A 13802-nucleotide genomic window follows, 5' to 3' on the forward strand; every position below is an offset into this window, starting at 1 on the left:
GAATTTTCTTACATTGTTGCAAGCTAAGGAAGAAAATGGCACAAAAATGTTTAATATCTGTATAGTTTGAAGATGAATAAATAGAGAATTTGTGCATTTTCTAATAATATCAGTAACTTCGAAGATAAATAAACAGGACAAATACATTTTTAACAGCACTGTGATGTCATGGGACTAGTTTCCATTCAGAAAATTCATGTACACAATGAACAGATCAAATTTAAGATTATTGCGATAATATTGTTTTAATGTCCGAGAATTTGAAGAATTTCTGGACGTGAAATAACGTCTAAGGGATTTTATTGAATTTAAATATAACTAGTTTTTTACTGAATTTAAATATAAGCATTTACTTATGAATAAACAAATGCTAATAATCCAGTCGCGAAAGGCAGACAGTCATTAAATCATAAAATACGAAACTATAAGTTTTTTACAATAGAAAATTATTTTGAATAATCAACAAAAGTAAAAGGAGAAATGTTTAATTACCCAGCTGTCCTTTTTGGAAAGATTTCTGTTGTGTAAATTATATCCAAGTAGCATTCCAACTAAATATGGTGTTAATTTGATGTAAGGTTTCATATACAATTCATCACCGAACTGCCACATCCTGAAAAAAAATATATGAAATCTGTATTGAAATTGGAAATTTCCTATCCGGTCTGTGCATATCTATATCTATACTTATAATAAAACTCAATGTGTGTGTGTGTGTGTGTGTGTTGGCGCTCTACAGGCCAGGTCATTTGACATACAGCTATCAAATTTGGTACATGTATACCTTAGAGGTCGGGAATGTGCACCTGGGTTCCCTTTTTTTGAAATTTTAATTATTAATTAAAAACTAACTTTTCCGCCAAAAAAATCTTCCATTTTCCCCATCGCCAAATTTTCCGCCAAAATAATCTTCCATTTTCCCCACCGCCAAATGAGTAAGGCTTCAGTTTTTTTTCTCCCAACAGTAATGAGGCTAGGGTTAACGTTTTTCGGCGGATTATTTCAAACGATTCTGTTTATTTTCTTAATGTTTGATGCATTTAAAATTAAACATTGTTAATTAATCCAAGTTTCAGATTCATTCTGAAGTACTTTTGAATTAAAATAACACAGAATAAAGGAAATTAAAAATGTATAATCTGCATAGCGTTACCCCAACTGGCGTAGAAAAATTCACGCATTTGCGTTACCTAACTGGCGAAGAAAATTCACGCATGCGCATTGTTCTGATTGTTGTCATGACAACCACTATCAACGGACGATTTAAATTATTTTTAGATTAGTTGCATGCTTTTGTAAGTAAATTGTATTTATTTTAGTTTTATATTTTTTGTATATGCTTATAGTTTTAAGTACATCGTTTTTTAAGTAGTTTTTTTTTTAAATCTGTTTTAGACCGATTATTTTAAACGATTCATTTTATTTTCTTAGTGTTTCATGCATTTAAAATCAAACATTGTTAATTAATCGATCTGTTCATGATGAATCTGAGAAATTTTTTTGACAAATTCTTGTGATATTACATAAATTAAGAAAGATATTCTTTTGTGCCCATAAAGTTTAAACGCTCAGTGACTCTATTATCAGTAATCATATTATTAAAAAAATGCTTTGTTTCAGTAAAAAATATTATTATATTAATTGCAGATTAATCATTTCCACTTTAATTTAAAGCATAATTTCTACGAGGGGTAACAGCAAATTAGAGAGATATATATCACGTTATGACTGAAGGCCTTTATAATATTATGAGTGAATTATATGGCTATCAAAATTTGAAGTTTTAAAATATTTTGCTGAAGAATCTATTAAAATTGGAATTGCATAAAATATTTAATTATTAAAATTTTAACGAACATTAAGATTGGCGAACCGGCTGGTCGCCAAAGGCGGCTAGTAGTATATAAGTATGAAACTTTAAAAAAAATTTGTTTTTAATTTCAAATAAAAATTTGCATCTGTATAAACTATTTTGCTAACTAAATTTCATTCAAAAATGACAAAAAAAATTTTGTTATTATAACCAAGGTAGCAGCTATTTCCCTTTTGTTATTATGTGGTAAATCTGTGATAGAAAAAAGTTTAGGAATTTTCACAAATTGAAATATTGATTAAATCTTGTACAAATGAGTCTACCATCTGATTTTTAGAATAACGAATGATTAACAAAAATATTTATTTCCTTTTCAAGTAAAGGCATGCTATAACAAAAAAATTATAATATTAATATTCGATATGTTAACAAAAATTGCTTCATTAACATTCAATTATAAACAGAAACCCACTTTATGTACTTTCGGTATCTAAAATGAAATATAATGTGCTCTTCCGACCACTTTTGTAAAACTGTAAGTAGTTGTCTGAAAAATAAGAGGTCCAAATTCGGCTTTCAATCTGCTTTTTACTGCATAAATGGTACGAGCAACTCAATAAACCATTCTAAAAATTAGTTACATCGAGACATTTTATGTTTGGAATTCTTCTAGACATAAAAGAAATAAATGTCTTAAAAATGAATTTGCTGGTTTTTCATAGTCTGTGCTTCTTCAAAATACTAACGAATGGAATTCAAAATTATTTTGAGATGTACCTGTCATGCTTAAACTGAATATTGAGCTTCTCGGATGCTTCAATTTATAAACCTTAAATTGGTGATGTTCCAAAACTTTGATTCGATTTAGCATCACACGTCCAGATAATTTCTTATAGAGAGTGAGCGGAACAAACTTTAAAATATCTGACTGATAGATTTTTACGAGATCTTTAAATTATGCAAAATTTTCCTTTATTCAATCGGAGTATTTCCCCTGAAATTTCTAAGGAATTATTTTTAAACCAGCGTTTCCGTAATTTGCTGAATTAATATGAACTAAATTAGCAGTTTCAATCTCGTTAAAGGTTAATCAACCCGATTATGTTGATTACGCTGTTTGGTTTATATCTTTTAGGGAAATTGAAAACGGATTGCTGTGACAAATATACAAAAATGGAGTTACAGTAAGTTACACATAAATTTTTTTGTAATTTGTCTTTTCATTTCATTTTGATTTTAACATAAATTTGTTTAAATCGAAAAAAAATTAAAGTTCCATTTTGCCTCATGAAATTATTATGAATGTAAAGTAAGAATCAGTGTAATCGGTTAATTGCATATGGAGCAAGGTTTCCCACATTTTTCAACATTGCAATCTCACTTTTTAGAAACCGAATGTATAGAAACATTGAAGTGCGATTTTATTGTTCAAAACTGATTTGTGAAGAAAAAATAAATAATAAATTTTGATAAATCCTCCCCACTGGCATTATTTTTAAATCTTAAATGACTTACCGCTTATTTATTTCTTCAATAGCATTCGTTTCGTTTGTAATTTTGGGAAAAGTCGCAAATATATTATGCTTTTTGGTTATAATAAAAGTTGCATAACATGAAATGCAGATGGTGACGACTGACAAGACGTGTCCAAATCTTGGCCATCTAAAATGTAAAACGAGATAAAAAAAAAAAAAAAATGAATAAACTAAAAACAGTCATTCTGCTTCATAAACAGAAACTTACAAGCTATATTTAAAAACTTGGATGTTAAAGTATTATTGCTAATCCAAACCCTTGTATATATTTTAGATTCATATGAAGATTTAATATAACATGACTCATTATTATCGCTCTACCCTGCAGATTTTTTGTGTTCTGAAAAAAATCTGTAACTTGAATTTTTATCACCATAACTTAACATACTATTATTTTTTTCTTTCAGATACTTCATTATTAAGCAAACAAGAGGTATGCTAAGTCAAATTTGTGCGCTTTTATTTTCTAGTATGCAAATATAATACATTGTTATGACAAAAAAAATCGTCATTGAGAAATGGAGATTTTAGGAGCTAAAAAAACCAGTTCAGAAATTATATTTGTTAGTCTGTCGATTTGTATGCATAGTAACTCAAATATTCAATAAGCTAAATAGATAAAAAAAATTTATACAATTTTCGTGATTAAAATTATAGTTGTGTATTTTGTCATTAAATTTCTTGTGTTTAAATGAAGTCCGATCATGAATTGATTCTCTACATACTCATTTATATATTTGCTTATAAGCGAATGCCATTATTCACATTTCAAACGACTTAGAAAAATGAAAATTTTTATATGATCTAGTGACTAGAAGTACAAATAGTTTCAAGATTTTACTTCTGTCGGTCATAAAAAAACATTTTTAAAATGTTTTTTCGGTTTTCTTTTTTATAATAAAAATCACAAAATGCGCCATGTTATATATACGTCTTGAGGATACAGATTCTTAGGAGTGACGAAGTTAGCCTAAATTTTACAAAACGTTTAGTTTCATTTTATTGGTATTTGTATACGTCATTGTAAAATCTGGCGAAAAAAATATGAAAATCATGACTTATACTTATAATGGATTGGCAGAAAAAATATTCAGTGAGTGATTTACTGAGCAAACTTATTCGGGCATTTCATACACCCCAACCCTTTAAATAACAGATGAAAAACGCACGAAAAAAAAGAAATATCTCTTTTATACAGTTTTTCGTTCCATCCTATTGTCATTAAACAAAACACATTCCCCAGAATCTTTTATAAAAGATTTTACTCAAAAACAATTTCTATCCATCTGTGTTGTTGAGAAGTGTATTCAACTATTTTTGAATCTCAGACGGTTTAGTAGTTTCATCATTTACTGAATGCCTACGAATTTTCGAGTTATTTCAAATGTTTCTTAAATAGAATCATTGAAGAGATTCTCACCTTTTTAAAGGAATCATGAATAAAGGACTAATTACGTACAGTTGCATAACGCATGCGAGGAACCAAGTCATGTTCAAACACTAAAAAGAAGAAATTCAAACCGAAAATTAGGAAATTGAGCTCAAAATATAGGAAACAAAGCTCAAAACATTTACATGGATGGTGCTAAAATAACGTCGTTTATAGTATGATTTATTTATCTTTTGATTTAGTTAATTGCTAAAAAATGTAGCTCTTAAAACAAATATTTGCAACAAACGCTTCGTTGTTTTTGTTATCCGGAATTATACTCTTTTCTTTATTCTTTTTAAATAAAATGTTTTAAGGGTGTTTTTTATAATAACGATTATCTTTGTTTTAATCATTTTATTTATATGCATGCGCTTTGTAACAATATTAAACACAATGTTGCTAAGATATGATAACAACTCTTTAATTCAGAACAAATTTTAAAAACAAATAAAGGTATCGAAATACTCCTACAGGATTATCACTATCCGATATTTTGGTACAAGAGTTCCAAATCTTATCTTAATTTTTGTATATTTACCGTTTCTATGCAAATGAAATTCAAAAACACTTCAGTGCACGTGATTTCTAATCTTTTATAAGGCGCACTTTAGCTATGATCATCTTTCCATGGAGATTTAGTTGACCGATTAGAGTTTATCTTTCCTCTCCAAGCCACCTTTTATTTAGTGGGATATGTTATCTGTTTCATTTACTTCGAATTCAATTCGTTACTAAGTTTTTTATCTAATCTGAAATTAAAATTTTTATTATGCAAAATCTGAAATCGGATAGCAAAGGGATGAAGTTAGATAAGTCTATTAGTGAAATAAATATGCCAGATCGGTTTCTTGTTGATTTATTATTATTATTTTTTTTTGAAGTTCGAAGGCTTTTTATTAGTTTATCATGACTGAGTCTGTGCATTTTCACATGAGATAAGTCAACTGCATAAATACAATTTTAGACATTTAGCAGCTCGAAATTTGAAAAAAAGACCGTTTCAAAGTATTAACGTATACTGTTAATGACAAACAGACACACACAGTTGTGCTTTATGTGATTGTGAAAGCATAAATAGATAACACTTAGCATCCATCTTTAACCATACATTGTTTTTAATAACGTATGGCTAAAGATGGATGTTGTTCTTGTTTGTTGATTTTCTCTAACATCGACTAAGCTTAACAAAAATACAAATATCGTAAATTTCTTTAAAGTATAAAAGAAATAAATTGTTCTCAAAGATTTTGAGAGTTATGCCACCTTTCTTTTGAACTGCGAATTTTAGAAAACTACGGAAATTTTTTTTTCCAAATAGATACGGAGTGTTTAAAAGAATTTACAACAATTGTTCCTTTACAATAAATTTAAAAAAATTCATAATTCCAAAAATTTGGAAAAAAATTTGGTTATTTCTAATACAAAACACAGAATCATTTCAGTTGACAAATAATTGTTTTTATCTGTGAATGGAATTTATTATTCAATCCACATATTTAGAAGCCCAATATCTTTAAAATGTTGTCGAATTTCTTGAATTTGAATCAAGGCAAACATGTAACTAAAATATTATTCTATTAAAATCACTGATCTATGAAAAAAATCTTATAGGCTACGATGTAAATTTCTGAAAAAAGAACTTTTAGAAAGATTTCACAAGAAAAAAAATATTTCAATTTTTTTTTCTATTTTAATAGAATTATTTTGCTTCTACTCATAAATAACAGTTTTTACATTATATTGCAAGGAGTCTAGTGCCAATAAGCTATAAATAAACTAAAATAATTGACAAACTTTTAGCATTGAAGAAATATTGAAATACCTGTTTGTAGTGTGTAAGGAAATTATTTATGTAAAACACATTCCAGATCCAACTTTCTCTGCAAACGGGATTTGTATTATAAGTTGGCCATACTGGACTGGAACTAATGTAAGTGAAGAGAGTGGAATAGAATCCAAGCACCACCAAGTACAGTGGTGTGACCCTGTGAAAAAAATTAATTTAAGGAATGAATAAAGTCAAAGAAATAAAATCGTAGCACAAGTATGTACACCAGACAATAATGTGCGTAAAAGATAAAATTTTATATTTAAAAAAGCACTCACACATTTTCTTTTTGTACTCGGTGATCAAATAATCTAATTGAATTGTCATGAACAGTGTCAAAATACAGACAAAAAATAAATTGCAGCAATCTTATTGGATAAAGTGTTTGATCGACCTATCTAAACCAAGGCATCTAAGATCGTTCCTGGATATATTGCTATATCAGGGGAGGGAATGTATGAAATTGGAAATCCAATTTCTGCATTTATGTAAAATGCTATTAATTTGGGTTCAAATGCTTAGATAAAAATCATATTTGCTTGAAAGAATATTTGGTAAAAATTGATCAATATATCCGAAACCGTAGAATATTAATTTTAGAAAAAGGATATTTTTTCTTCCTGATTTTGACTAATAGAAAAGTATCTAGAAACATCCTTCAGCGACCCTCCTTTTTTTTCTCGAGAAATTTTAATTTTTCATAAGATAATGCAGACATTGTTATAAAACTTTCATGAATTATTTTCTTCTGTATAACACGCATTTATATAGAATTTCAAAAATGCCACTTAAATCAAATTCTGCAACTAAGTTAAAAAGTGTATTTTTGGAGAAATTATGAATTTTTTTTAAAAATATTTTTTATGTCTGAACAAGTTTCTTTATTCAATCTCAATTCTGTATTCAAAACTATTTTTTGGGAAATTCTACGGATTTTTATAATTGCATAATGCTATTTTCCCAAATTCAAATCTTTGGTAGAAATGTTTTACGAAAACCTTCGTAAATCATAATCGGAAGTAATGAAAAAAAATATAAACATATAATATAATGTCTAAATGCAGTTTCAAGATAAAATACTGATATACTCTTATTTTTTTTTAAACACCGCTATTTAAAAGTTACTTTTTGCATCAACCGATAGTTCAAGAAAATTGCTTGAAATTTTGTGAAACTTGGTTGTCTAATTTCTATATTTAAAAATAAAACCTAAGGCTCTTAATTTATAACACTCTGAAAATAACAGAAAGAAATTCAATCAGAAAGAAATTTTGGAATAGCCAAATATGTACGTACCTTAAAAACCTGATAGCGTAAAATAAAATCCATGGTATCTTTCCATTATGTTTCTCATAGTAATCGAAAAATAAATATCCGGTTAAAAATCCACTAAATGAAAGAAATGCAAAATATTAATTTTATTTATTTTATACGAATATGTATTTTATCTTCTTTCTATCAAGTATAAATTCTATTTCTAAATCAAGCATATTTATCAGTTTTCTAAGAATGATGATAAGCACATTATATTTGTATTTTATTGAAATTAGGAAAAAGTGAATGATTTTTTAAAAATTTTCCTGAATATAAAAAATATCAAAAATCGAATTGTATTGAAGAAGAAAGATGAGAAAGTAGATGAATTTTGTTCTCAATGTATTTAAGAGTTTAGATTAAGAGTATGGAAAAAGATTTTCATTTTGAATGAATGAAATGTCAACTATCGAGGTTTTCTTGGCAGTGTATAAATGAATAAATTATAAATAATTGAATAAGGAATAATTAATAGAATCAAAGAGAAAGAGCAGTGTTCGTTTTGTAAATAGAATGTTTTTTCAAAGAAAGAACGAAGTTGTTAACAAAAATTTCAACTCAGTATTCACAAATGTTGTAATCTTTTAAATATATTTGTGTGAGATTATTTCAGTAAGATCCTTTTTGCATCAAACGTAATTTCCAAACTTCTGTCCACCTTTCCAGTTCTTAGATCAATATTCCACTAAATGCGAGTTCTAAGTATTACAGTTTATTATTCTGATATTATATTTTCAGAGAATTTCTAGGTATTACATATGGTTAATACTTTTAGTACAGCATAAACTGCAATTGAATTGTCACAATAATCTTATTTTTATCCCAGTTTTTCTGATGTGGCAGATTAGATGTAGTATGTAGTCTTATTTTACATATGTACTCTTTAGGTGTAGTATACACTCTTATTTAGTGTAAGAACTGCAAAAAAATTTTTTTGAACAGAACAGAACAATTTGAAAAATGAGAAAAGGGAGAGTTTTCATTGCGATGATATTATAATCAAAGGTAAAACAATGAGTTTAAAAATATATTTTTCCAAATCGCTGTTATCGAAAAGCTATTATCATATTTTCCAACAGATAATATTTAATATATTTTTCTGATTATATTTTAAATGGATTATTTAAGTATCATATTTCTGAGGGAAAATAGAGATAAAATTGAGAGAGAGAGATAAAAGTGTTTGATATATAGAAGTAAATTGCGTCATAATTCAGGGTAGAGCAATTCTTAAAGTTTATTGATTCTTACGAAATCACATACAGAAGTATTTAACAAGTTCTTTGAAAGGAGATCTCGTTTTTTTTTACATTACAGAAGCTGTTTATCATTTTTTTCGCTCACTTATATAATCAACGCATTTATACAATTTCCATAATTTCAAATTTATGTAATCATTTAAATCATTAATCTCTTCTTATGTAAAATTAGAAACCATAAAAGTCGACTTTTTATCTGCACATTTTGAAATCTTAAGTAGCTGAATGAAATTCATTAAATTCGGTTGATTATTCTTTGGGTTTTTAATAGCGTTTGTATGCATTACTCTCTTGCTCTTGAAAATATTCCGAATATATCATGAATAATCAGTAATAATTAATATAAAATAAAAGAATATAATTAGTATAGTAAACAGTATATTTTTTATATCATTTTCTACTTCTTAATCTTGAAATATACTGTTACACGAACTCATTGCCAGGTGGAACCACGGGAACAGAATAATAATTTAATTTAATCAAGGGAGAATTCGCTCATAATTAAGCTATGAAAATACACAAATAATTAAATTTTACTGAGTTTACTAAAAAAGTTTACAAAATCTCAGATTCCTCAGCATATTAGAATGGGAGTAAAAATTTCATTGCCGAATTTTATCTTTATAAACAGGATATTAATTAAGTAAATAATAAGAAAGTATAAGAATATGAAAATTTTTGGATCTTCTGAATCCATTAATATTTAAGTTTCAGATAAGCACTTTACGTGTATAAAATTTCTTTGAATATATTTTCCATCTAAAAGATATATTTCTGGTATACTTATTAATTAGATTCGTCTGAGAATTTCCGTAAATCTTTAGAATGAAAGAAGAATGCAAAATTCAACACTGTGCGTTCATACAAAGTTTGTGTGACGTAGAAGATGTTAAGAATTGTAGCTATGTTTAGGAAAGCAAGGTTCAGTTTTTTTTTTAAGTAGGATAATTTTCTATGCTTTTGATATTTTTCATCTCTTGTTTTACCTAGAAACGTACAGTATCTTTATAAATCGTTTGTGGCATTCTTAAAACATGTAAAGCTGTCTTTTGAAATGCATTAAGTAAAACTATTTTAATAGTTTGTTGAACGAATTAAACACTTTTAAAAATGAGTAATTAATCAAAGAATAACAGTTACCTAAGTATAATAAAAGTGTCTATTCCAAAAACTGCATTCGCACCAACTATTGTAATCGGCATTTCTAATATGACCTTAATATGCTTATTTAGATTTTCTGGAAATGTTTAAAATCATGTTATAAACATAGCTAAATAAATTCAAGTCATAGCATATGAAAAACAAACAACAGATTATAGAATAATTATCTGATATATTAAGCATTTCTCTGAAGAAGAATATTTCAAGTTCTGATAACACGTGAAATACAATAAAATTGTGAACCTTTTGAGTTCGAGGCTACACAAAAAGCAGCTGTGGCGCTTTAACACAAGATGATGTATAATATGCTCTATCATTCAAAATTATACTTTCAGATTATTTTTATCAGAACTTTTTATTTTATGATTGTTAGGTAGAGTTTTAAAAAAAATAAAGAATATTTGGAAATAGCATAAATAAATAGAAATCTCTACATCCAAATCTAATGACTGTTAATGCAAATTTTGTTGATATTTAGGATTTCATCTTTTTTCCGCATAATTAATAAGTCATGAATGCAGAAATTTTTTTCTTAATTGTTTAATAAATATTTTGTTACAAGAATAAATATTTAAATCACTGATCAAAATCAAGTAATATTGGCGTTGCATGGTCTTTTTTGTATTATTATCTCTAGTCTACACAATAGTTGCAACTTCTAAAAATTGATTTTTGATTTCACTTTTGTAATACGATCATGTATAAGTGTTTACTTATGTAAAATGTTACTGTTAATATTAAAATTGCAGTTTCGAAAACGAATTATTGCAGGATTCGTCTAAAAATAATTGAACTGAAATTGGTCGTATTTAATACTGAACATTGTAAATAAGTGATAATGTTCTTAATTTTCCAAGTTAACAATTATTTTTATATCATTTTCAACTTTAAAAAACGATCCTCAAACGTTAAAACGATCTCCAAAATTTACATGCCAAAAAATGCAATTTTTTGCACGTAATAAAAAAAAATTTTGGCGATCATGAATATTCAATGCATGCTTAAAATAATAGAAACGTAAAAATAATTTGTGTCTTTTACTATACATGTGCAAAAGAATATAAAATTGTCGCCTAAGAAAAGAAGAAAAGTATATGAAGATTTACATTATTAAGATTTAAATTAAAATTCCTACTAATATGTAAAGTTGATTATGATTTTGTTTGTTTTTATTACATGCTTCAATATTATTTAGAAAATTTTATAACTAATAAAGCATTCAATGATATTAAGCATTTTATTTTCCAGGTTAAACATGGTTAAATTTTATTCTGCTTACGACTTTGCCATACGAATCACAAAAGAGAACTGTAAGAAAAAAGGTAAGGCCATCACTTTCCTTTAAATGATGAATGTAGACTAAAACTATGGATTAAAAGTTGAAAAGAAACGCTTTTAAATTTATAAAAATTTTCAAACAGTCCACGAAACTTAGAAAAACTTACTTATTGATCGAACATAAAAGAAGAAAAAATGTGCAATAAAAATCCAAAGAAAAATTATGGCTCGTATTCCGTCTATGCAGTCCAGATACCCATGGTTAGAAGAAGTACTCAGTATTTTTCTGGCATTCGTCTGAACGCAGAAACAATCAAAAAATTTTCTGCTACTCCCACTCCAAACTGAAAAGAGAATTTTTGATTAATTGTGTAACTATGAGATTAATATATGTTGAATAAAAAATCGGAGAAATTTGGTGAGGAAAAAATGTAAAATAAGTTGCAAAATCAGATTTAATAATTGTTCAGCAAAAACTACGAAAATTGTTGAAATAAACAAACATTAACAGCGATACATTATCTGCAATGGCGGCGGAGTGATCAGGGAAACTTAATGGATATATTTTTACTTTTTTTGTTCATCGCTCCTTAAACAAAATATTTTAAAATATCAAATTGCGATATTAAAGCCTTGATGTTTTAATTGCCTTTCATTGTTCTCCTAATTGCATACTGAACATTTCATATGAAGTTGAGTCCAATGGCGTCATAGCAACATCATAATCGTAATTATTTGGGCTTTCAAGTTTTAATTGCATGGGTGTTTCCCGCCGTACTGAGATTTCCTTTGCTGGCTACATTATAAGCTAAGCAGATAGCAAGTAGAGTTTTTCCACGACTCTTTCATCGGTGAAACTAAATCTCACTGTCTTATAACTTTAAACGAGCAATTCTTGTGTATATATAAATTTATTTATTTCGTGTATCTCCGAAACGGTTCTATCTATGATTTGGATCAAATTTTATATTTAAATAAGGTTTTGCTCTTTTAGATTACCTAAATAAGTGTCTTCCCTGAAAAGCCGCGCTTACAAGCAGTTTTTTTATAACTAACTGCTAGAATAAGTATATTCAACTTCCGCTTCGAAGTGATCAGAACAACAGGAACGACGCATGTGTTGTTGCTCATCGGTTCGAGTCCTGATTTTTGCTTTTTAGTTTTGTCTATATAGATGTCTTTAATGAAAAAAAAACGCTTATTTTACACACACAAAAAAGAAATTTTTTTACAACTAATTATTAGAGCTCTTTCCCATCTGCTCTCATGCTGACAATGCCATATAGCGCCATCTCGTTAATTTTTGTGGTACTTGCATTGTTGCCATACGAAGATAACCTATTGGAACTTCAAAATTTTGTGAGATGGCGCTATATGACATTATCCGAAGCCGAATACGTTAGAGCCACATGTAATAGCAAAATGCAAGTATTGTGTTAACCAATCAACTTGTCGTGCAAGTAACATTACCGAATTGGGAATTTTTCTTTGGTTAGATCAAGGAATTCATTCGGTTTTCTTATAATGTGTATTTGTAGCCACCATGTGCACTTTACAATGCCCGGGAAGGCATTGAGAAAGGCATTTCATATTAATACACGCAGCCAAGGCTCATCTCAAGAAAATATTTGGGAAAATGCTCCCAGCCCCAGGACTGTCATACTTCGGAAAACAAAACCCCCTGCAGAGTGAAGCTTGGTTTCCCAAATATTTAAATATTTAAGAAAGCAATGAAAATGGTTAAAATTTAATTGCAACAATGAAAAAAATTAATAAAAATTATGGTAAACATATTTTTTCCAATTAAAAAAACGGGAAGAAAATTGTACTGTTCATTTTAATTATGTAGTCAAAAAGGCATTGTTTGCATCATTTTAAAATTAAAAATGACATTTTTAATTGCATTTTTCGGATATTATCACGGAAAAACAACAAAGCTTCTTTTGATTTTTTTTGTTAATTAAAGTTTTATAAACAAATCATTGCCAGGTACATGTTTTCACCTTCTAAAATATATTTATGCCGAATTTTATAGTTCTAAGTCAAATGACGTTCCGCGTGTGATGTACGCCAACACATATACACATCTTTCATTATAATTAGAAATTTCACCAATAGCAAACAAAATTTTGGTCTTTTATTAAGTACAGCAGAAATCAGAATATGCCTAAATCTTCTTTTC

General features: G+C 27.7%; 1 protein-coding gene across 1 annotated transcript in view; it reads right to left on the minus strand.

Annotated features, from left to right (window-relative positions):
- LOC129956710 (nose resistant to fluoxetine protein 6-like) overlaps positions 1 to 13802 on the minus strand; it is a 30098-nt gene that overhangs the window by 8418 nt on the left and 7878 nt on the right. The window contains exons 5-11 of the mRNA XM_056068661.1: positions 11788 to 11964; positions 10322 to 10418; positions 7905 to 7997; positions 6603 to 6765; positions 4769 to 4848; positions 3329 to 3475; positions 493 to 613 (exon numbers count right to left, since the gene is read on the minus strand). Coding sequence (XP_055924636.1) covers positions 493 to 613; positions 3329 to 3475; positions 4769 to 4848; positions 6603 to 6765; positions 7905 to 7997; positions 10322 to 10418; positions 11788 to 11964 — 878 coding nt within the window. The remainder of the gene's footprint in view (positions 1 to 492; positions 614 to 3328; positions 3476 to 4768; positions 4849 to 6602; positions 6766 to 7904; positions 7998 to 10321; positions 10419 to 11787; positions 11965 to 13802) is intronic.

Source organism: Argiope bruennichi, chromosome 1 (assembly GCF_947563725.1).
Source record: "Argiope bruennichi chromosome 1, qqArgBrue1.1, whole genome shotgun sequence".
Classification (NCBI taxonomy): Eukaryota; Metazoa; Arthropoda; class Arachnida; order Araneae; family Araneidae; genus Argiope; species Argiope bruennichi.